At 40.1% G+C, this 23,926-nt stretch overlaps 1 protein-coding gene across 3 annotated transcripts; it reads left to right on the plus strand.

The window, feature by feature from the left end:
- The first annotated feature begins 1,497 nt into the window (after positions 1-1,497).
- On the plus strand, positions 1,498-14,136 carry RPP40 (ribonuclease P/MRP subunit p40). Of its 3 annotated transcripts, none has more exons than XM_027676255.1 (8): positions 1,499-1,683; positions 3,627-3,771; positions 5,018-5,086; positions 6,887-6,982; positions 8,123-8,248; positions 11,298-11,496; positions 12,417-12,551; positions 13,840-14,136. In XM_027676255.1, exons 1-8 carry the CDS (start codon positions 1,567-1,569, stop codon positions 14,036-14,038), a joined length of 1,086 nt encoding a protein of 361 aa, XP_027532056.1. In that variant the 5' UTR covers positions 1,499-1,566; the 3' UTR covers positions 14,039-14,136. The 3 variants fall into 3 exon arrangements, with proteins under 3 accessions (XP_027532058.1, XP_027532056.1, XP_027532057.1); XM_027676256.1 differs by lacking the exon at positions 1,499-1,683 and adding an exon at positions 2,173-2,393; XM_027676257.1 differs by lacking the exon at positions 5,018-5,086 and having other exon boundaries at positions 1,498-1,683.
- Positions 14,137-23,926: the final 9,790 nt, after the last annotated feature.

The raw sequence follows: 23,926 nt of genomic DNA on the forward strand, positions 1-23,926 counted from the left end.
TGCAAGGACCGGCCTTTGCACACTGCAAACTGCTCATAGCTACTAAGCCAGCAACATGGAGCAGACTCAAACATAGACAGAGCACCAGGAAACTGCAGTCTGTGCTAGAAGTGGAGCCTGGACCTATTGGCTGCTGAAGCTGGAGCTGTAACATAAATTCACCAGCCTGGAACATCTAGAAAACCAAATTGCTACCCGCTTACCTCAGCCAAACAGGCAATACCTGACCAGGCAGTGAGCGAGAGAGCTTGAGTTACGGTATCAAACCACCAAGATATGTAGGTGGTGAATGAGTAAAGTCATAGCATAGTTGATGGTTCATATCTGTGTAACACTGCAGTTGTTGGAACAAATGACCTTACTATAACCTATACTTTTCTTCACTAAACGAAGTTCCTATACTAATATACATTGAAGAAACTTTTCCCCTTGGCATCTCTTGAAAGAAATAATCACTGACATACACCTGAGCATTAACACCGAGTGTCTCATCTAGAAATAGCAGGTCAAAATCTCCATAGGGCAAGCCTGAGATCTCTAGGACAACTGCCGTAAAATTGACATCGAAACCAAGAGTCAGGTTTGCCAGCTCAATGGACTTTTGGTGAACAGACCTGAGTGGTGTTTAAGGTAAGGTTACATACAGCCTCATACAGTGTTCAGAAACAGCAACTACCAAGAAAGTTGCTTGGTACCACTTTAAATCAGGAGCCATGAAGGTAGGGGATTGGGAGAAGAAATACTATAGAAAGGCAGAAAAGAAGAAATTTTTGTGCACTCTTTGTATAAAATACACAATGTGCAGAAGGGGCAGTGAGACAACACATGGGAGGCAGGGCCCTATCCCATGGCCCTTGTGCAATATTTGCTTAACTGAGCAGACTTTCAGGAAACCTGAGGCTCTTTCAACACTGCCCCTCAATACTTGCAGAGCAACTTGTGAGTCACAGAATGTTTTGGGTTGCAAGGAACCTCAAAGATTATACAGTTCCAACCCTCCTGCCATCGGCAGGGACACCTTTCACTACACCAGGTTGCTCAGAGCTCCATCCACCCTGGCCTTGAACACTTTTAGGGATGGGGCATCCCCAGCTTTTCTGAGCAACCTGTTCCAATGCCTCAACAGTCTCACAGCAAAGAATTTTTTCTTTATATCTAATGTAAACCTACTCTCAGTTTGAAGCCATTCCCTTGTCCTGCATGCCCCCGTAAGCTGTTCCTCTGCAGCTCCCTTGAGCTCTCTCTGGGCGCTGACACGCACATGCTTTAACCATCGCTCACTACCGCAGCTGCACATGCAGCCGTGCGGGTGTCGCTGCCCGACCGGTGCCGGGGCTGTTCGGGCCCCGCGGGGACCGAGAGCCCCGATCGCCCACATGCGCAGGGAGGGCACGGACAGCGCGCCCGCAGCCCACGGACTCCACGGCGGAAGCAGCTGCGCCGCTGCAGCCGGCGGACGTGACCTCACGGCACGGCCCCTTCCCCGCCCTCCTGCAGGCGCCCGGCCGCTCCCGGTCGGCCGAGGAGGAGGAGGGGGAGGAAGAAGGAGCGGCAGGGTTTGGGAAGATGCCGGCACAGCTCGCGCGGGCGCCGCGGCACCTGCTGGTGTGCGAGAAGGGCCACGCGCGGCACCCGCGCTCGCGGCACGCGGCGCAAGTGCGGGACCACGCCTACAGCTGCCGCGTGAGTGGCGCGGGATGGCGCGAGCTCGGCGGGGCGGGGCGGGGCGGTCCTGAGCATCCTGAGGGAGGGAGCAGGGGAAAGGAGCTCCCAGACGCTCTCGGGCCGCCTCGGCGGGACTGAGGGATCCCCTCTCCCCTCTGGCGGTTCTGCCGGTCAGCCGCTCCCAGGGGCGGGTCGCTGGTGCTTCCCTCGCGCCAGGCTGCGTGTTCTGGACGGTCCCTCCGTCCGTGCCAGAAGTGGCCCGCGTGCCTCTTTTTTTGGGGGGGAAGGGGAGAAATTAGCCCCCGCTGGGTTTGTGGTCTCGCGCAGCGCCTTAAAGAGTGAAAAACGGCGCTGGCACGAGGAATCGCAGAATCAATTAGGTTGGAAAAGATCTCTAAGGGCATCGAGTTCAACCTATAGAAGGAGAAGAAGAGGATGAGCCAGTGGAAGAGGTAATAGCGCTTTGTCAGCGCTACCCAGCAAGTCCCACAGGGAGCGGCACCCACAGATTCCCAGTCCAAGCAGGGAGGGGCTGAGGGGCTCCCTCAGCAGCGAGGGAGGCCTTGGCTGAGGCCTGGCTGCAGATAGCAACCTGAAAGCCCTCTTGCATTTTGTCCTTGCTTCTGCCAAAGTGTTAAGTGATGCAATGGTCAACTGCTCCATTGTTTTGGACACCTCAATGTTGGGAAGTCCAGTTTTGGCAGCAAGCTCTCGTGTCTTTGACTGTTGTAAGTTCCAGTCAGACCCTCTTGCAGTTTCAAAGAATCACAGAATCAGTTAGGTTGGAAAAGACCTCTCAGATCATCAGAGTCCTTTATTGTGTGTGTTTATGGCCTAAGGCCACCATGTCAACTAGACCACTGCACTCACTCCAGTCTTTCCTTAAACGCCTCAGGTGATGGTGACTTTGTTACCTCCCTGGGTGGCCCATTCCAATGTCTAATAACCCTTTCTGTGAAAAAAGTTCCTCCTAAAATTCCTTAGTAATGTTTCTTAGCAGCTAATTAGAAAGCTTTCTACTGGTGTGGCAGGCAGCCCATCTGTCAGAAGCCCTGCTTCTCTTCCACATCCATGCCAAGGGAGATATGTACCTGTTCTTGAAGAGCTTTGGGAAAGAAGTTTATTGAGGGAGGAGCAAGGGGACAGACCTTTATGCTGCTTGGGAAGCTTCATACTTGCCCATGTAATAACCTTATTTTCTCTGATCTGCTGGACTGAAGGGTTCTTTTGAGTATGGAACACATACCAGAAAGGTTTTAAGCCAAAAGTAAATTAAAGATAGGCAATTGGACCAAAGGACTGAATACTGAGTTTAGTAAGAAAAGCTGGGTGCTGATCCCTGTTGAAAATCAGTTTCCTATGTTAAATTAGAAGGCTGCTACAGAAGGTGTAGCCTTACTGTACGTCTCGTGACTTTTATTTGAAAATTGTAAACCTGTCTTCAAGTGTTGTTCTGGTGGTGTGTTTGCTTTTCTGACCTCTAAAGTATTCTACAGAGGAGAATGTATTGATTCAAAACTAATTCTGCTTTGGTCTTTGCTTTTCCACTAAGACTACATAAATACTTAGCCTACATATTTAGTTACAACTGCTTCAACAAATGGGGCAGCAAGGGCTGAAGGAAGTGTTCCAGTGTGACATTAAGCTAAATGTATAATGATGTGAAATGAGATCTTCTGTTAATTCATGCTGTGTACGGTCATGTCTTTGCATAACACATAAAATATTGTTGTATAGCATATAAAATGCAAGAAAAAAAACCAAAAATGTATTTGGTGTACCCTGAGACTTTACGCAAATGGATACATTTTGAAGACAACCTTTTTCCTCATTTTGGTATAATATACTGATGTCTGAAAAGTTGAGGGGTTTTTTTTCTACTTCTTGTTTTTTATTTGTTTGGATTTTTTTCCAGAACAGATTTTTACATAGGATTTACATTACAAATATGTTCCTAATAGGTATCTTTTTTGATCCCGGAATGTACCCTGCTACCTGAAGTGCTGAAAAGCACAATTGCAGATATTGGAGAGTACTACCTGGTGAGGAATTTATCCATTCATGAATTGGTCACTCACGAATTCATTGATGCTTTCGTGAAGAAAGGTAAGGAGGAAATCAGAACATGACAGATGCAGTAATAGTGTATTTTTTTCATAGCACAGTAAAATTCATTTATTATTATTTATTCTGAAAAATATTGTAAAGGAAGGGAAAGAAAAGTACTAAGCAAATTCTGCATGAATTTCTTTATTTGCTTTTTTCTGCTTTGTGGTGTGTCAGCATTTGTTTACACCCACTGGGTCCAAAACTCCTATGAATGTTGCTTATTAATTTCTCCCTATTCTGTCTTAATTCTGCAAGCCAGCTATCAAAAGGGCTTCCATGTATCCTCACACCTGTTTCTTCCACAGCTTATCTTTATGCAGATTCCTGTAGAAATCGGCTCCCTTCTCCCATTCTCATTCCTTCATACTTCAACGAAGAGCTGTGTTAGCTGTGTTACACAGCAGGCAAGAGAAAAAATATGCTCCCTTATTTTTTTGGTTTTTTGCTAATGGAGCTGCAGCAGCTCATCCTTACGCAGTAGGAGTAAAGAGGATATGAAGAAAGATACAGCCTCTGCCCAGCCAACTTGCTGTTGTATACTCAGACTACGCTGTTTTCATCTTGCAGGGCCCACTTCTTTGGCTTATGATACCTATTGTACCCTTCAGCTGATAGCCAGGGAGAAATGAAAAAACTTCACAGGGAAAAGAGAGGAGAACAGAGAACATGCAGATGAAATAGGAGAACAAGAGATCCATTACTTGCTAAATGCGGGACTCTTTTCTTACTTCCTTTAATTTCGTTAATGTTCTTTTATGCCAGTAGTTTTCTGGAAGCAGTATGACATTTGTGTGCAGAGTTCCCAGGATCTGACACTTCTATTTTAAAAACAAAAACTATTTAGTTAGATAATGCTACAAAATATATTTAGTAATGTGTCTTCCCTCTTGTCTTTGTGTGATCTGATAATAGGAATGTGTCTGGAAAAAAATTGGGTTTTCTGTATGCTGAGCGGGGAGAGTCACAGGTGAAACGAAAGGAAGTGTTTTCATATTGGGGCATATTGTTAATGTTATTTGTATTATAGGTCCTTTAAAACGTTGCCAGTCCAAGGCTTATAAAAATAATAACAATGCTATTTTGCTTGAGAAGGTGGAAGAAAGTTACTTGATGAAAACACAAGGGTTTAGAGTGATTCAAGTGGTATTTGGCATGTTTGGTTATCTTGAGGTGAATTGCTTATATTGTCATGTCTGTCTTTAAAAACTGTGTAATCTCATGGGTTTTTGCTTTGCTATTGAAGGTTCATGCTACGCCCTTACCTATAATACAAAAATTGATCAAGATAATACTGCAGCTCTGCTACCAAATGGTAAGGGAGTCTGTTTTGTTTTTAGTAGTATGTATCAATTGTGGTCTGTTGGGTTTTTTCTTTTTATTTGAGATGATGTAAACTGAAAAATAAGGCTTACTGTATTTGCCAGCTTTATTAGAAGTAAGTTTGAATTGGAAAAATATTAATTTTAATTTTGTTCTTCATTCATGTGGTTAAATTATTTAATATAAAGGAAATTTAAAATCAGCTTTGCTTATGTATAGTCAAATTGTCAATGCTTCAATCATAATTGAATTGCTACAGAGGATTATTTTTGTGAAAACATTGCATTCCAACTTCTTGTTTCCTACTGATCTTTAAGACAGAATTTGTACCAAAACAGAAAGTTATCAGCACTGCTTAGGAGCACTTTTAAAATATTAGGTGTTTATTCTTGTGAGACCCCACCTTGGGTACTTCATCCAGCTGTGGGGTTCCCAGCACAGGAAAGATATGGACCTGCTGGAGTGAGTCCAGAGGAGGGCCATGAAGATGATCTCCCATGAGGACAGAATGAGAGAGTTGGGATTGTTCACCCTGGAGAGAGAAGGCTCTGGAGAGACCTTAGAGCACCTTCCAGTTCCTAAAGGGAGCCTGCAAGAGAGCCAGAGTTGTGGCTGCCCCATCCCTGGAAATGTTCAAGGCCAGGCTGGATGTGCCTTTGAGCAACCTGGTCTAGTGGAAGGTGTCCCTGCCTATGGCAGGGACTTGGAACTGGATGATCTTTAAGGTGCCTTCCAACCCAAATTCTATGATGATTCCATGATTCCTTAAGAACTATGTAACCCGTTAAAAGTCTGTTTCAGTTGTATCACATTTTATGACAAAACATGATAAAAGGTCGCACATCTCGGGTAGAATTTTACATGCAGAGAAAACAAAGCTACTTTGGTCTTCAAATACCTTGTCTTATTTCTGTTTAACAGTATATCAGATATTATAGAAATACAAGTTGGTCTATCAGCCCTCTAGCCTAAGTCACTGTAATATGACAGGTGCCCATGAGGGCATAAGTAATTCAGATTCTTCAGAAGAATTCTTTTATGTGTCTGTTAACCCAGTCCTAGCAAAATGGATACTTGATAGTGGTGTTGAGTTTGTTTGATATAGTTATTACAAGGTATGCACAACTAATGCAGAGACAGTGTTACAGTTCCTGGTGATGTCATTATGTGAACGCTTCAGCAACAACCTAATTTGTTTGTATTCTGTGCTATACTCTTACTTGTACAGTAGAACCCAAAGACTGTAGCAGAGAGCTGTTGTGTGAAATTCTGTACCAAGCAGCAGCTGCCATATTTGGTTTATGAACATAAGAGTGGACTTGTTCCACCACATACTTGCTCATCACTAACAGGTATAGTTTACTCAGTGTGCTGGAGGTTGAAGAACTACTTTTGTTTATTTAGTTGAGCACTGCATGTATGTTTACTAAAACTGGCCCTTGTGTAATGTAGCGCTCAGCTATTGACACAGCAAGTACTAGGGGACAAGTGGAGGAAAGATTGAGGCAATGAACTAAGTAGTACAGTAAAAAAGCTAGGACTATCTCAGGAATAATATTACACTTTCCTTATTCTACTTCATAAGACCTCTTTGATAAAACACAGTAATTGAGTTATAACTTTTTTTTTAAGGATTAATCTGGTAATCCATTTAACTGGAACTAAGGAGTCCGCATTACATTAGTAATGCCATTGATCCAAAGCTAACGTTGTAAAAGGTATATGATTCTCTGAAGACTTCAAAGGGAACCAGGTAGAAGATTAGTTCTATTAAAGTTTGTTTTGTTTATAGGAAAACTAATTCTGTCAGTGAATAAGGATACTTATGAGGAACTTGGACTGCAAGGTTGCCCTTCTCGGTACTCTGGCAAAAAAGCAATGAGATATAGTAAGTATTGTTTATATTAACAGTGCTTATTTCAGAAGCACCTTATTAGGGTGTTGAACCAGCAATGTTGGAACTTCCCTTTTATTGAAATTAGTTATTGTCTAGATCATCTTTTTCCAGGTGCAAATACAAGGAATGTCTGAAAAGAAAAATTACTTTTTTCCCAAATAATAAAGCAGCTATAAGGACACAAATATGTGACCTTTTCAGTACTCTATAAAATTTTTAATTTCAAAGTTTTTATTGTGTTGTTTATACTGGAGTGATGTAGGACTCAAGAATTTTTGTATACTGTGCATAGTATCCATGCCTTCTGATTTAAATAGAAAAATACTAAACTGATTAAGGTAGGGCTTAAAATTTGTGCACTGTAAAAAAAAAAATCAGTGAAGAGCCTCACCCAAGACTGCTTGCTTGAAAGGGAGGATTGTGTTATGTTTGAAACATTTAAAATTATAATCTCCATATACCGAGTACTTGGAAAATGTTGTAATTTTTTAACAACTGCAGGGGAGACATCTTGAGTGTGATTTTTGTTAAATAAAAATAAATAACCAACATGAACACTATGCCATCTCAAATGTTTTGGAACTTGCAGTACTTGATAGGTAGTTACATAAAAACTTTAGAAGGGGAAACTGGTTATGTCTAGTAAGTATTTTGGCAAAATGGGACGTGGTTTTACTGTTCAGTTTGTGAAGTAAAATGTATCACGAAATTTCTGTTTGAAAAATATATATAATTTAGCCAGGGACCAATTCGCCTAATAGAAAACAACCTGTTGAAAAAGTGTCATTGCTGTCTACATGGCTTTTATTGTTAGAAATTCTAGCTTTTTTCTTTTTTTTACTGCTAATAGCTTTCATAATTATGAAGATATTTTTAAGGCCTTCTGTCAGTGCCATTTCAAAAGGAAACTGTCCCTCCAGTCACTAGAAGGAAGTTCCAGATTATATCAAAACAAGGACAGCAGGAGTTGATTATTTATGTACATAATGGGGAGTCATATTTGCATAATCAAATACTTTGTAAAGATGTATTTGATATTCTTTGGTTTCTTTGTGTTCTTCTAGTTCTTAATTAATTTAATAATAAAATTTATTTCAGTTGAGTACAGTTGCTTTTGTACATTTTCTGCAGTTATCACTATTGACTTGACTGATGCTGGCTTTCACCCTGAGAGCAAGAAACATAACAGAGTGCTCTGGGCCTTGAAAGAAAAGAAACCTTTAGAATTTGACTTCCTACTGGCTTGGTATAATACAGGTAATAAGAACTAAATGTAAAACTAGGATGTAACTGACATGAAGTCCAAATATTTTTAGTTTACTGTTCTTTTCTAGTGATTGTCCAGATGCATTTTTAGTGGAAGGAAAAGTTAGATCAAAATGTGTTTGGGTGGGATTTTTTTGTTTGCTTTGTTTATTTGTTGTGGGGAGGGTGTTATTTACTACACACGGAACATTTCAGTTCAGGAACACAACAGTAATTCACAGGAGATATATTAGTTACTTATTTCCTTTTTTTTATGTTGCCCAGGGTTTCTGGCAAAATTGTCCTATTTGATGGTGCTGCCTCTTCTTTAGAAATGTCTGACATACATAATCATTATTAATACACATTTTTTGAGTTTTTTTATTAATCCACATAAGTTACATATCTGGTCATATACTTGAGATGGGGAACTTAGGTTTCATCATGAGTTATAGGACATTACAGAGTCCCTATTTCTGTCATGTGCTATGTGCACTGAAACACACAGTCTGCTGCTTTATCACTTTATTCTCAAGCACTTGTTTGAGGTTGGAGCCAAGTAAGAGATTGTTACAAGAAATTATACTATTTCAAATCATCTTCTGGTATTTGTTTATCTACTGTTTTCTAATTACATTATTTTTTCTTCTGGGACTTAAGTATTGTTCTTCCTCTGAGGGTCATTTTTCAAAGTTCTCAGTTGTTTTTATTGCCTCAGAACAGGCTGTATGTAGGGATATATAGCATTTGCATAGAATTGATGAAAACTGCAGGTGTCTGTACTGTCAAAAATGTTTTTCTTCATCATAGATGTATAGCTTTTAGTGTTGTTCTGCTTTGAGCCTCCACACTAGTAAGAACAGATATCAGAAATGTCCCTGAGAATGCTTTCCCATCTCCTCTTTACATTTTTCCTGGCTCTTCAAGTCTGAGAGTTAACTTACCTGAGAAATAAAAGGTGTTTACAAGTTCCTTTAGGAGTGTCCCATGTTTCACTTTAGTCCTTCATGTTTTGCCTCCCCCTTTTTAAGAACTAATCGTATGACAATGATCCTTCCTTGTTTGTCATACAGAAGTTGTTTAAAGGTTTGCAATTCATGTCCTTGTAGTCTTCAAGAAAGAGTCGTAGTGAAGGTGGTTGCAACCGTAAATGGTGACATAAATCCAATTAAAGATGGCATATCTTCATGCTTGGATTTATTGACCCTGGGCAGAGATATGTCTCTTGTGTTTGTTGCTGCCCATGTTAACAGCATTCAGGAAGAACAGCATTTCTTTTCCTCACTTTCTTACATCTCCGAAACAGGTCAGGTCAATCATTTCATGAGTATGGAGTTAAATCTCAATGCCTTTCTGTGCAAGAATCTTGCACCATAATGCATGAAAGACTACTAGTTCTTTAGTACTGACAAAAATAAAACTTTTATAGATTTTGATTAATAGACGAGACATGGTGTAGATTCTGCTGGAAGGGTGAAAGAGGGCTGTATTTTGTCAAGAGAATCGTGTCCTCTATGAATGTTCTGTTTTCAGCCTTTCTTCTGATAACTGGTGTTTCTTGCTATGGCCAGCACTGCAGGATTTTTTGTTTTCATACCCTTTTTTCCCACATAGTGGTGTCAGGACCAAGAGGAACAGAAAAAGGGAATATGGAGTGTCTCATGTCTTTGATGACATGGCAAAACAATCTTTTCTCTTTTCTATTGCTGTAATTTCTGTGACAGTTTTACATGTTTATTGGATGACATTCACTGGCCTCCAAAAAGCTTTGACAATGTGCCTGGTTGTCATTGACATGGAAAGTTATGCTGTAGGCTAGAGGAATTGTTCTGTTTGGGTCTTGACTGTAGTCTATGAGATTTCCTGAAGTTAGGGCTATAGCTGAGGCTCCGACATGCAGCAGACATTTAAAATGTATGATTTTTTACATTTTACAAAGAATTCTAGGGTGATATTATATGTTCTTTGAACCTGTTAGTCTAACAATTTCCAATAGGAAGTATAGGCTGAAGGAAGATCATCTGCTCTGGCACACTTCAGACTTAAATATATCTATATAAAAACAAGAATTCAGTGGCTGCCTGTCTTTGTCACTGTGCCCATTGGTACTTGGAAAGCCTTTTTTTGAAGGATGACTAAAAAGGATCAGCATAATCTTCCTTTTATATTCCCCCCAAAATGATTCTCCTTGATGATATAAATATGGCTGAGAGAGTTTAAGCAGTTTATATGTTTTGACAGCAAGTCTTAGATACTGTATTCTGCAGTGAACTATCCTGTTCTTGAATTTCTTCTGCTCATATGTACCTTTTCTGTGGTATTTCAAATGTTGTTCTCCTAGAGACCCATTGTTACTTTATGAAAATAGCACGTGTATTATCTGGAATTTGAAATTTAGGAGAATTGGTTCCATGTCAATTACCTTACTGCTTCAAAATCAAGGTGGTTAATATCAACAAGTCTGTCAAGGTACATTGAACTTTTACAGCCATATTGCATTTGAAGACTTAGCATTGTTGTTTGGGTTTTTTTATTCTTCTAGTAAAGATTTATGACACGATCTGATTTCTCTACCTTCTCCCCTTTCTTCTCTCTTCAGTCACTGTGCTCCAGACTATCTTAGAATTCCTCTTCGCATCATTGCTAAATCTGTTCTTAAACCTATAGTCACTTTTGCATTATTAAGGGAAAACAGTGTTCTAGGATGATGTTCCTGCTCTGTTGCATGTGTTCCTTTTCAGGAACATCCTTGAGTTTCTCTTTCTAATGGGTTAGTTTTACTACTTACTCAGTTGATTCTGTTTGAATTTTCTGTTGGAAAATTTATGCTTGTTAGTTAAATAGTAAATTTACTGAGCTATACTGAGTTGCTGAATCTTCCACTAATATTTATGTCAGAGAAGATAAGGAAGCTGAAGATTCTATGACTTTGGGCAAGATAACAGCATGAAAGCAGTTTTACACAGCATTTTTTTGTATATATATACAAAGGTTTCATGTATTCAATGCTCATTTTGTTTCATAGTTTCATAACAGCTGTTTATGGTACTGTGTTGTTAAGGTGCAGAGGGATCAACACTGATGTCATACTTCTCAAAAAACCAAATACAGGCCCTGAAGCCAAAAATAACATTCAGCACTTTAAGGGACTTGCAGTGTCCAGTGTTACAAAGTAATGACCTACAAGGAAAGCCGGAGGAGTCCTGCAGTACAGAGGAACTCTTTGAATGGCTGGGTGCTGTCTTGAATCAAGTTAGCTTGTAAGTGTTGGAATTTCTTTGATCTTTAAATACATTTCAAGTAAGGAAAGGCACAATTTATTTTGAGAAATAGTTGAATAATAATTAAGGCACATTTCTGTAAGTAGAAAGGCTGTCATGCTGATAAATGTTGTAAGTCTCGAATGACTTATCTGTGTTTTTAGGGGTGCCCATGTGTACTCTTTTGGGCTGGAATAGAGTTAATTTTCCTCATAGTAACTGGTGTGGTGCTGTGTTTTGGATTTGTGACCAGGAGTGTTGGTAACACGGGGATGTTTTAGCTATTGCTGAGCAGGGCTTACACAGTGTCAAGGCTTTTTCTGTTTCTCGTACAGCCCTGCCAGTGAGGAGGCTGGGGGTGGGCAGGGGGCTGGGAGAGAACACAGCCACAACAGTAGACCCCAACTGACCAGAAGGATATCCCACACCATATGGTGACATGCTCAGCAATAAAAGCTGGGGGAAGGAAGAGTGGGAAGTGTTCAGAGTTACATCGTGTGTCTTCCCGAGTCACAGTTAGACGCGATGAAGTCCTGCTTTCCTGGAGATGGCTACATATCGTGCCTGCTGATGGGAAGGAGTAAATTGATTCCTTAGCATGCTTTGCTTTCACGTGCAACTTTTCCTTTACTTATTAAATTGTCTTTATCTCAACCCATGCATCTTCTCCCTTTTACCCTTTCAGTTCTCTCTCCCATTGCACTAGGGGGGAGTGAGTGAGCAAGCAGCTGTGTGGTGTTTGGGTGCTTTACCAGGGTTAACACACAGGACCATGAGATCTGTTGTATAAATTGCTTGGTCTTTAGTTTAAGTGATATACAGAGACTACTTGTTTGATACTAGTTTTGAATACTAAGACTTTCTGTAAAATATTTAAAGTATATTTATTTTAATTGCTTTGTTGTTTGGTGTTTTTCCAGAGACAACAATTCGTCTAGCTTCTTATCAACCTACTGCTGTCCTGAGCCCAACACAGTGGTGGAAAAAGCTTTCTTGTGCACAATCACAGGTTTTATAATTCCTGAGAAGATAATTCAGTTATTGGAGCAGCTGTGGTAAGGGCTAACAGGAGCACATTACTAAAACATTTGTACTTTAACACTTTTTGATTTTTGAAATCACTTTTAAATAATTTTCAGTAGTGCTGTTGGAGATAAATAGTGAAATATATAAAATGAAGACTTTCTTTTTTAATTAGGAAGTGAGCTTTTTATGCTGAACATCAGTATAAAAAAAGTAATAAACAATTTTGGATACTTCAAATTTGAAAGTGCTTGCCCTGTATTCTAGTCATGACTTTGTTTTTCATCTGAATTTCTAAGAAACTATGGCTGTACTGAGCTCCTACATTTTTAAAATTTCCCGTCTGTGAAAATCAGATGCCCTCAAATACATCTGATTTAGTATTTTTAATTAGTGATGGAAAATATAATTGAAATCCCTTTATGAAACCAAGAAGAGTATCACAAGATACTTCAAGGTTATTACACCACTGCAATAGATTATAGTGAGTTTTTTTAATCAAGTACTGTAATGTAGGACACTGGATAATGATGAATGGGGTAGCTGCAGTTCTAATTCAGTATCAGAGTACCTTATATTAGTGTGTCATGAATGTGTGTGGAATCTGTTGTATTCTATACTAGTGCTACTGGCAGTAAATTTTGGAAGCTCCCTGCTCCATGTGTGAGACAATGCTTGAAGTGCCTGGTGGCTGTCGATTGTAGCACTGACTTGTGACAATAATGCTGTTGCTTTAGCTGGAATATGATCATTATTCTTTGAGCAATTTCCAAATCTTATGCAGAAAGTCTCCCTAGGCAAGGGTTGGAACACAAATTTCCTTGGCTTTTATTCTCTACTTAAGAGCAGTGGATAATGTCTGGCTCTGATTATTTATAATCTGTTTCCTTTCTAGTGGTGAAAGTATTTGTGTCAAGCATAGCCTGACCATGTTTCTTCCTCTAATGTCTTTTTTTCTCTGATAGCAATTGTTCTCATTGGATGTTCTATTTTCTGAAAGGCAGTGCATGCTGTAGGAGATTCAAAATGGGAACTTTACAACTTATAACTTTTTCTAATTGCTATAACTTGCAGGTTTGCCATGTCTAAAAGTATGATAGGAATTATGAAGAGTCAATCTTACTTCATTTCCTCATTTTTTTCTTCATTTCCTGATAGAATATTTCTTTTGAGCTTATTTATTGTGTACTAAAGAGGGGTTTTTAACTGTTAATAAATTTTCACTAAAATGTGTCTTTGATTGTTTTACTTTATACTGTATATTTGAATGTGCTGTCTATTCCATTATAATTATTGATTATCTTGTCTTCCTGCTTGCAGTTGCTATTTTGGTGAACCAAAACTGGCTTACTGGCTGACCTTAACTGTACATGGCTTTGCAGACAGCCCTGTTTCCTGGAGAGAAAGTGAACATGGTTTCCACAAAGGAGGAGAGAACTTGTACAACTTCGTAATTTTTAGGAATCTGGACTACTGGCTTCAGATGGCTGTAGGAGCTCATGATGATTGTCCTCCATAAAGCTACATCTACAGAAGAAGTTTTCTAATAATCCCATGTTACTGTTAGAAACCTAATAAAATATTTTTTATCAAAGTAGTTATGTAACAGATTAAGTACTAAGAATCTGTATACGTTTTTGTTATTTGTAGCCAATGGAAGGAATGGATTTTTGTTTCTTCACCATCATACAGTGCCTTCTCAAAAATTTCCCAATTCTAGCTCTAAGAAAAAGTCAAGTTTTTGAGAGTTTAAGTTCTCAGGAATTGTCTGCGGCTGGTCCTTTTATTCAGGAGCAAATCTGGAGTTTGAAAGTTAGTTTTACAGATTAACAGCTAAAATATTTGAAAGGAAAGCTCATTTTGGGATTTACTGTTGTATTTCTTCATATTTAAAAGATCTGTAAAACCTTCATATTCCTGTTTAAGATATTTCAGCCTACATGCTAGCAAATAAAAAAGAAAGGGAGATGTGTTCTCCATGATTTGGTTGGGGGGAGGAGAATAAAGGTGAGGAGAAAATGTGTGACAGTGGAAGGAACACCCAGTAAACATGGAAAAAGTAACCTGCTCTGGCTTTGCAGATCACAGGTTGTTATCAGAAGTATATTTTTGTCAGTGATGCAAAAGGCTGCTGTTTGCTTTTTTAATTGACCTCCACACTCACACTCCCCACCCCCACCCAATCTCTACTTGAAAAAGTAGCAACTCATGTAGCTGAGATCTTACTGTGATGTTATTGCAGACACCTTTCTGGGAAGAAAGCTGTGGACATGCCCTAACACAGTGCAGTTGATGTGAAACAGGTTTCATTAACAATAAGCAGTGATGCTGAGAGCATAGGCAGCTACAAAGAAGCCGGGTTACTCCTGTTGAAATCCATGAAAAGTTGGGTGGTGATTTGGGAAGGCGGGATTTGGTTTTTGTTTTAGGGAGTGGGTACCTATCATTAAAGTACCAATTCAGTGCTAAAACTGAAATCCACTTGATGGAGTGAGAGGTTGGTACTGGAACTTAGGGCACAGCTGTAGTGGAACCATCAAGCAGAAAGACCATGGGAATCAAATGAGCTTTGTATTTTTGTTTTATCTGTTTATTGTCTCTTTTCAGTGTGGAGAATCATGCTGGATGATTGACTTGGTGGTATTTGTCACACACCTCCACTAAACATAATCCCTTTTGCTCAAGTTTTGTAATGTTTTACAAACACAACTCTAATGAATCAGCAAACAGTTTTCTAAATCATTACATTGTTTTTCAAAATCATCCTGCCACTTGGTTATCAGGAGCAGAAGTTCCACTTTGTCATATGGACAGACACAGACACACACAATCACAAATTGAATAGACAAGAGTCTGGGTTTGACCCGTTCTTGGGTTGACACATGACTAGTAAATACTTAACATGGCTAACTCAAGCATTATGTTTCATTACTCTGCATCAGTGCAAATTACTTCAAGTGTTGGCTAAAGTCTTCTTTTGAAAGTGTCTGTTGAGACATTATGAACTTTCACAAAAGAAACTGGTTACCATAAGCATCTTCCTTTTTCCTCTTGATCGGAAGGTCAGGTTTTTACTTGAGCTTTCTGGAAGTTACACTTGCAGCAAAAAGTCTAATACAAAGTTAAAAATCTTACATTTTTATGAAAAGCTGGATGAAGTTTATAGCTTCATAGCTACAGACTGTAGGTCCAATGAATATGCTCATCTTTCTGTCAGGTTCTAGTAGAACTTTTTCCTCAACAATGTCTATACATGTGCAAAAACAAGTGTAATGTATACTACTTGGGGAAAAAAAGAATGCCATCCAGAAGTAAGAATCTTTTATGTGTGGGTTTGCTTTCCATAGCAATCCGAGCAGCGATACAGCAGCTATGGGACTTGGCTCTAAAATGGCAGCAATAGGACCAGGTGAAGTGATTTTTCTAATGAGTAGTGGATACAGAGCACCTTGGGCTCGTTGGTGGACTAGGTGCTGCAGAAGTGCTGGTGGGTACATTGTGATAGTCTCACTGAGACCATTCTGGAAGGCAAGCTGAGAAGCGGGCATTTCAGCTCCGTCAGTCCTCAGCGTGAGAGTATTAAGATTAATCCTTTATGGGTGTTTAGGGAAATCTCATTAGATTGGTCAGTAGTTCCCTTTGCCTCCTGTCTAAATAGGCAATGGACTGCAAACATTTCTCAAAGTTCAATGTTGTAGGCAGGCTTGTTTGACTATGCTGCTTCCTACAATCCATAGTTGTGTTGTGGTGGCTTCAAATGGCTTTTCCAGCTAAGGAAAGTTACAGTCTCTGAATCCTGTAACTTGAGGTGTTGAGTTGGTTTCTACCTTTCCCTTGTTTTCTTTGAACCTGTACAAAATACAGTTGAAAAACCTTGTGCTGTTAATAGTCACTGCAGTTGGTCTACTCTTAGGCTCTGTGAGGTGATACTGCATTAACCAGACCCATCTTTCCTAGGAAGGTCCAATGGTGCACTCCCCTCTTACGAGACAGGCTTTTCTGTGCTTGCTGGGCTTCATAGTTGCATAGAAGAGAAACTATGGGGTGGAATTGACTTCTTTCTTGTCACCTGCAAACAATGGTGAACCTGAGGAAAGTTTTTTTTTCCTGAGATGAGGGACAGTAGCCCGTTCCTTACCATCTGTAAGGTCAGATGGAGTGCTGTGTCTTCCCAGAAGACTCCCAAGCATGGAGGAGACCCTTGCTGAGAAAAGGAAGGCATAGCTCACATGTTTGGGGAACAGGTTAGGAGGGAAGACCTGGGACTGGGCCAGGTGGGCAGTAATTCAAGAAAGAATGGACAGGGAACGTGAGTTGGAGATAAAAGTTTTTGCCTGAGAACGAAAGATGGTTGCTAGTGGTGTTCTTGCATTTTGTGTCTGCCTGTGAGGGAGGACAGGAAAATGCAAAAGGTTCCTGAGAGCTGCAAAAGTAATGGGGAGCAGCTGTACACCAGCTGCTTCTGAGATCAAAGGAGACTGAATGCTTACTAAGAAATTTTGCCTCTGGGGAGTGTTTCATGTAGCATCAGGAAGGAGAGCCAAATATCTGAAAGCAGAGGCAAGCCTTGGGCAAGCTGGTTGCATGAGGAGTAGAGGTTTTTGTTGTCCTGGTATGTGGACAGACAGTGATAAGCCAGTCCTTGAGAGCTAGGGAACTGCTCTGCTTTAACCTCAGCCCTTTTACTGAGCTGTGCATTCCTGCCTCTCTGCTGGTGGATGGAAAGGGAATTTTGTTGATAGGTTAGTAGGGGGTAGCAGAACCATCTGGAAATGGGCCACGAAGATCACATGCTTTTCCAGCCACACTATTTGAGTAAGTGGTGCATTCAAAAACTGGGGGGTGTGGAACAAATAGAGAACAAACTTTCATGTTGACGAGGGGGAGATAAAAGCTGAGGTAGTTGGATAGCATGTGTTATGCAAAATAACTCTAAATACAACATATTTGCCTTTTTGGTTTGCAAATGCTGACTGAATCAGAAATCTGCCCGGAGAAATAAAGTATGTATCCTGTAATGGCAAGAGTGGGAGACTAATGGTTATGATAGTATTTTGTGTGAGGAAGGGAATATTAGCATGGGGGACTCTGAGAAAGCTAGGGGTAAGGATGTGAACAAGAAATTCCATTATCGGATTCCAGAGATGCTGTGGTTGCAGAGGGGAAAAAAGCAGGACTTGGCATAGGTGGGGTTTGGGGAATGCAGGAGACACAAGAATGTGGCTTAATGAAGGAGAAGCATAAGCTCTGTTCTGGCTGAATCATGCTGTCATTTACTGGGACATATCCATTTTGAAGAGGCTAGTCAATATGTAAAGTTGGATGCCTGGAAAAAAAAAGCCAACAAAGAAACAGGTTCATACGTCACTGGCCTGAAGATTGCATAGAAATCATGGGAGTGAGGAAGGTTGCTCAAAGATGGGCCATAATGTTTTTGTTAGAAGTCATTTATGTGCTTTTATTATCCTTTACTACAGGGTGCTTCTCTTTGGTTTATCTGTAAGGTTTGTGAGAGTGTTATAAAAATGCCAAAAATTTAACACTGTCTTGACATAGGTCGGATTATGTTGATGTTGCTGTTAATTGCAATTAGCAGTTGGGCTGCTCAAGCAGCACTGCAGAGCCAGGGTGGAGTTTTGCTTGTAGAGAGAGTGTCCCAGCTATAGATGCTGAAAAACAAAAGGTAAGGCAGACAAAAGATAAAAAGGAAAACAAGAGCTTAGAGGGGTGTTTCTCTTCTTCCTCTCACGGGAGGTGAGTAGCAAATCAATGGCTGATCTAGTATTAAAATGAAGGCTTTTTGTAGCTAGTCCAGTACTCTAACTACTAGATTATAGTTCCTCTGATGCTGTTAATTAAAGATTAATGCATGCAATTGACTCTGTTTTCATGTGCTAGCTATACTGGAACATGCTTGAACTGTTTCTTTTAATCATTTTTTTCACAGAGTAGAGCTAAAAGAGCAAAACTGGAGACTAATTAAATTAATGGGCTATTAAATAACCACCTTCTGAATAGTAGCAAGAATTTTAGAAATATCTGTATAGACTAAGGCAACTTCGAGTGGCCTCTGTTTCACCCTTGGAGGTAGCTTCCAGCACTGCTTAAAAATACTTGTTCTAATGCAGGTATATACAGGAGCGAAAAGGGGGAGCTAAAATGACTTGAACAGCTTTCAGCTTTCCAGGTTGCAAGGTGCAGGGTGACTTGGCTGTAGCAAGTTTCATTTGGTTAACTTTATTAGAACAATTTATTGGACTTTAGTTATTAGAATATGGATGTGTATTGCTTGGGTAATTGAAGAATGTGCTAAGCAGTGGTATATGCTGTTCTGCCATCCACACTGTAAAATATAGGTAACCATTTTTATTAATATTATTGCTGTTAATGCCTAACCCAGATGTCTAGGTTCAATAGATACTAACAATCTTTCTGCATCATATGTCAGAGAATGCAAAGGACTAAGTCTTATTAGGTGATTACCATTTAATCACAGTGCATTTATTGATTTATCATAAAGACAAGTATTTCTAATCTTTGTCACCATTGAAGTTTGCACCCTTCTTCAGTGCTGCCAAAAGGAGTATGTGTTTTTAAAAGGCCATATCTTAAGGCTCTACAGGAAGCTAGTGCTATTACACGGCAATTTTCAAAAGTTTTTGTAGTTTGGCATAGGATAAAAGCCTTACTGAACAAAGCACTAAACTGCCATTTGGACAACACCAATTCCAGTTTATGAAGAGACGTTTCTTCTTTGTTATTGAAGCAAATTGAGAGTTTGAATGGTCAGCTTTTGCAGGGCGGGCACAAAACCAAGCTGTGATACATTGGTTCTTGTGCCTGTTTTTCGGTTAGATCCTAAATCCAACTTTGGAGCTCCTGGTGTCAGAACAAGATGTTGTAGCCCCACAAAATTATTTAAATGTGCTCAAATATTTTTATAAGCTTTGTGATAGTTGGGCATAATTTGTTTTCCCATAATTGGCTTAAATGCCATATCTTGTACTTGTTACTGATTTGACAGAAAGGTAGTTGTGTGCTCCAGATGTCACTGACATTTGCACTGCTGTACAGGACACCACAACTTGCATCTCTCATTTTAAATACTGTGGAATCACAGTCTGAGACGTGGAAATTCTGTACTTGCTCTGATCTTAAATGTCAGTAGGAATAGCAGGCATTTAGCAATTCAGAGTATGGGTTTGCAAGTTCCATGAATTAAATCTTAAAAATTATATAAGTACCCTCAGATTAGATCTGTAAAAAGCAGCAGTGCCTACATAGTTCTGAAGACTTGTGGAAGACTTTTGAAGATCTGTAAAAGCAGACCGTTGCGGTTATTTATAGGCTGTTAATTCCCCAACGGCCTTAACAGCCTTCAGGCTGGATACCAGTCCCCCAAAGTGCATTTACTCTTGTGCTCAGAACAGAGATGCAGAAAAGCAGGGATGCTGAGTAGTGAGCTACCTACACTTGCTGGTAGACAGTGTGAATGACTACAGTGCTCCTTTGGATTCTAGTCCAGCCTGCTCTCATGGAAGTGGAGGTTTGCTGGAGGTTTTTTGGTGGGTTTTTCTTTTTGCTTTTTTTGTTTGTTCGTTCATTTTTACTTTTCCATTTTCTGTGGGACAGGACATGGGGGCAGAGAGAAAGGCAAGAGTGCCTGAAGAGCTGTGATTAAGACATCTGGGTTTTACTTGTAGCCCTGGTAATAAATTGCTGGGTGACCTTCTACAAATAGCTTGGCAGTTCTGTGCTGCTCTGACACTTTCCCATTCAATGTAACAGACTTAAGAGATGCTACTTGTTTTGTAGAGCACTTTGAGAGCCATAGGTTACCATTTGGTGTTCACAGCATTTACTTCAGAACCTAGAATCAGTGCTTGCCACATCCGATTTCCTCTGAAGACTGCTCATCAGAGAGGGGTGGTTTCAGCCAGGGCTTCAGGGCAATGCAAGTCCTATCTTTCCTCTACCTGCCTGGAGGGTGATGTAAGTGAAGGAAGTGGTGTGGGGTTTACTCTGCTTAAGGCAAAACTGTAATGTGCTGGAAAAACATGACTCCATTTAGTCAGCAGCACTGTAGAGAACAGAAGGATGAAGGGTAACTAAGGGTAACATGAAGCATTTGGGATATTTATAAAAATGTGAAATGGCTTTTCTTGTTAAAAGAATGGTTGTGCATCATTAAAGGCATCAAAAGCAAAGTGGGAACATGCTTTGTGAATCAGGAGGAAGAGCAATCCTTAGCAGTTGCTAATCTATTTATGTTCCAGTCATGCTCAGAGTGTGGCTTTGAGGTCTGAAGCTTTTGTAATTGCCTGGAATATGTCACTCTGCAGCCAGATTCATTGTTCTGTTCTCCCTGAGAGGAAGGCTAGGATTTTTAGCTGTAGGACTTCACTTGCAGTCCAGCAGAGAGACATGGCTAAATTCCCATGCATTGTTTTTCTGAAACACTATTAATTATGGCTTCCGTTATAAGCATGTCAGTTCTATGTGATCTAGGCAAAAATTGATGCATTTGGTGGGAAGCTGCCAGACCTTTATTTTGGGGATTAGACATGAGTTTTAGGAGCCAAGTTTTGTTCCCTGTTGATAGAAGTCCCTTAAACTTTGCAGAATCAGTAGGATGCTTTTTTGGTTCCCTGATTTCTCAAAGGGTCAGAGGCTTAATTTTTTCTTTCCTTTTTCTCACTTTCTTGCTGCCAGGGTTTTTTTGCTATTCCCCAAGCAGTGCTCAAAACATTTAGACATTAAGCCTCTCACTAAATTAGAGTGAACTCAAAGCTCCATGCCTTGCAACGAAGAGGGGCAAGATTCAGCAGGGATTGAACACGTTTTCAGGAAGCGATATAAGATGTGGCTTCAAAAGGGCTTCCAGCCCAACCTCACCTGTGTTACTTTGCATGGGAACCTCTCTCCTTTGTGCCTTCTGTTGAAGAGAAATGAGTGTGTGTTCAAATAATGAAGAATTCCTGTAGCTTTCTTTCAAGTCCCTAAGGTATTGTCAACTGTGGGAACCTCTCTATATAGCTCCTATGGAAGCAGGAGCTTGGAGCAAAGCCATGATGTTTCCATGTAAGAAAGCACACAAGCTCTAGGCAGAACTCTTCACTGGTGTTGATAGACTGGGTGAAAAAACCACTTTTTATTCTATAGATTTGTTTCTTTTGTGAATGATAATCTATGCTGACTTTTTCTCTCTGGGGGCTGAGAATGGAGTTGCTGCTGAGTTTCAACTAAATGTGAGACTTCTTTTGATCCAGATGCTGTTCTCTCTCCTTCTTCTTTAATGCATGGCTTGATCAAGTGAACTACATGCTGAGGACCTCTAGGGTGGGGAGCTGTGAAGAAAATGTCTTTCTCCATGACTGTTAGAAGGTAGGCCTGCCCCATCCAGGGCTGCTTTGCCGCTTCATCATCTGGGACAGCTCGCTCTTTCTTGTCCTACTCCAGTATGCATTGGTGAGTTGGTTCAGAAAGTTCAAATCCTCCTGGATTTACTGGCATCTGTTTCTAGAATCACTCACAGTGTTGAAATTGAGAAGTTAGCCAGGGAAATGGGCTTTGCTGCAGGACAGGGCCCACTCAGTGTCCTGCTTGCCTAGCTCTGCCCTTGGCTAGCAATTGCCACAGCCTGTGTAGATGAGCAAGCAGAATTTTCTTTCAGGGAAGAACTGCAGAGTTCCTGCCCTCTCTTCTGGAAGAGTAGTCTACTAGACAGTAGACAGTAGTCTACTAGATAGTAGACAACTATCAACAGAAAGCCCTCAGCACTGAGAGCTCACTCTCTCAAATGGTATGCATCTAAGATGGTGCTTGTTATAATTTTTATTTTCCCTCAGTCATTTCAGGAGTACCTGCCATTTTCTCAAAGATACAAAAAATGTGATCTGGAAACAAAGTTAAAGGGATGAAAACTGCAGTGGTAACTTATGATGGATGTTTGACTGAAGCTTTTTCAACAGCATAGAAATTGCTTCATGAACCAGACTTGTCCAGAATGTCATATGTGCTTGTCCCTGTAAATTGTGAGGACGTGGTAGAAGCGCCTCAGGTTCTTAAAGTGTGTCAGCTCATACAACTACCAATCTAAAATGGCTGTGGTGCCCCTCTTCTTACTTCTGAATTTGATTTCAACAAAAAAAAGCCAAAGAGTATAAAGAGAAAAACAAATTTAGGCATTGGTCTTGGATTGAGACTAAACATAAAAAATTTTGCCTTGAATCTTTTAGATAGCAATACAGAAAAAGATACATAATTTTCAGACTTAAGGCTCTGATGTATTTCTCTCTAAACTCATCCTCAAACAACCTGAGAATCTTATGGGCAGAAAAGAACAGAACATTAGATGATTGACTTCAGTGTGCATAGAGAACTCCCAGGTTCTTTCATAGTGTCCTGAATTTGGTAAAAACATGTCCTTTTCTTCTTAATGAACAAATAGCTTACAACGTCAAATACCTCTGAGCATGTTTCAGTTTATTCCATTCACAATCAAACAAAAGGAGATTTTCTCTGTTCTAAGAGAAAAATCTATAAATACAATAATCTGTGCAAAAATGAAGAAGCAGATCAGTGTTGTAAGAAACCCTCTTGGTTTCTTGCCTTTGTGCAACTATAATGAGAAAAAAAAAATCATCTTAATAATTGCCTATGAAAGGCATTTAAATGTTTTTGTTAATCTGCAAGGAAGTAGCTTGTAAAGGGCTTATAAATAAGTACCATTATGGATGGCATCACCTGGTGACAGTGGCCACTAGAGCTGTATCCTCTCATCAGCTCTGTGTGATGCTGAATTAGGGCATATTTTTCTGGAATTAGATTTTTTCAAAGAATCTTGTTTCTATTTAGAAGTAAAAATAAGTAGCAGCTTCTTGTGGACTTCAATTTCTCTGATCTTCAGGTGTTTGGGGGTTTTTTTGAGTCCCACAGATGTTTCACTGCATCTATAATTGGAAATCACTACAGTCAGTTTTATTGCAGAGGGGATTCCTGTCATCTAAAACCTTCCTGCATGAACTTCCTGAATGTTCTCAGTGAAGGATTCACTATGGGTAGTAGCACATTTAGAGGGAAACGGTGCAACTTCAGAGCACTTCACTCAATTTCTAACCAGTTCTTATACTGAACATGAAATACCATAGCCTGCCAGGAGCATCATGTCAAGCGCTGTACTGCTTCCAGTGCTTCCTTGTAAAAAAAAAAAAAAAAAAGAAACAGTTGTGGAGAAGAGCAACAAAGTTGCATGAAAGATTTTGCTGTTACTAAAAAAGCGAGGCTGGGGAAGAGGGAAAAGCACTGTGGAGTGTTTCACCCAAGCCAATGCTTTTACACTCTCTTGGCCCTTCTTAAACAAGGGTCAGAAATTTTTCCCTGCCCCATGGTACTGTGGTTAGACATG

Source organism: Neopelma chrysocephalum, unplaced genomic scaffold (genome assembly GCF_003984885.1).
Source record: "Neopelma chrysocephalum unplaced genomic scaffold, ASM398488v2 Primary Assembly neopelma1_26b, whole genome shotgun sequence".
In the NCBI taxonomy this organism is placed as follows: domain Eukaryota; kingdom Metazoa; phylum Chordata; class Aves; order Passeriformes; family Pipridae; genus Neopelma; species Neopelma chrysocephalum.

Bases quoted from the DNA above. Each gene is read 5' to 3' on its own strand.
- RPP40 (XM_027676255.1), top strand. From the start codon at position 1,567: ATGCCGGCACAGCTCGCGCGGGCGCCGCGGCACCTGCTGGTGTGCGAG. The intron at 11,497-12,416 runs GTAAGTGTTGGA...GTGTTTTTCCAG, and splicing joins GTCTTGAATCAAGTTAGCTT to AGACAACAATTCGTCTAGCT. The intron at 12,552-13,839 runs GTAAGGGCTAAC...TCCTGCTTGCAG, and splicing joins CAGTTATTGGAGCAGCTGTG to TTGCTATTTTGGTGAACCAA.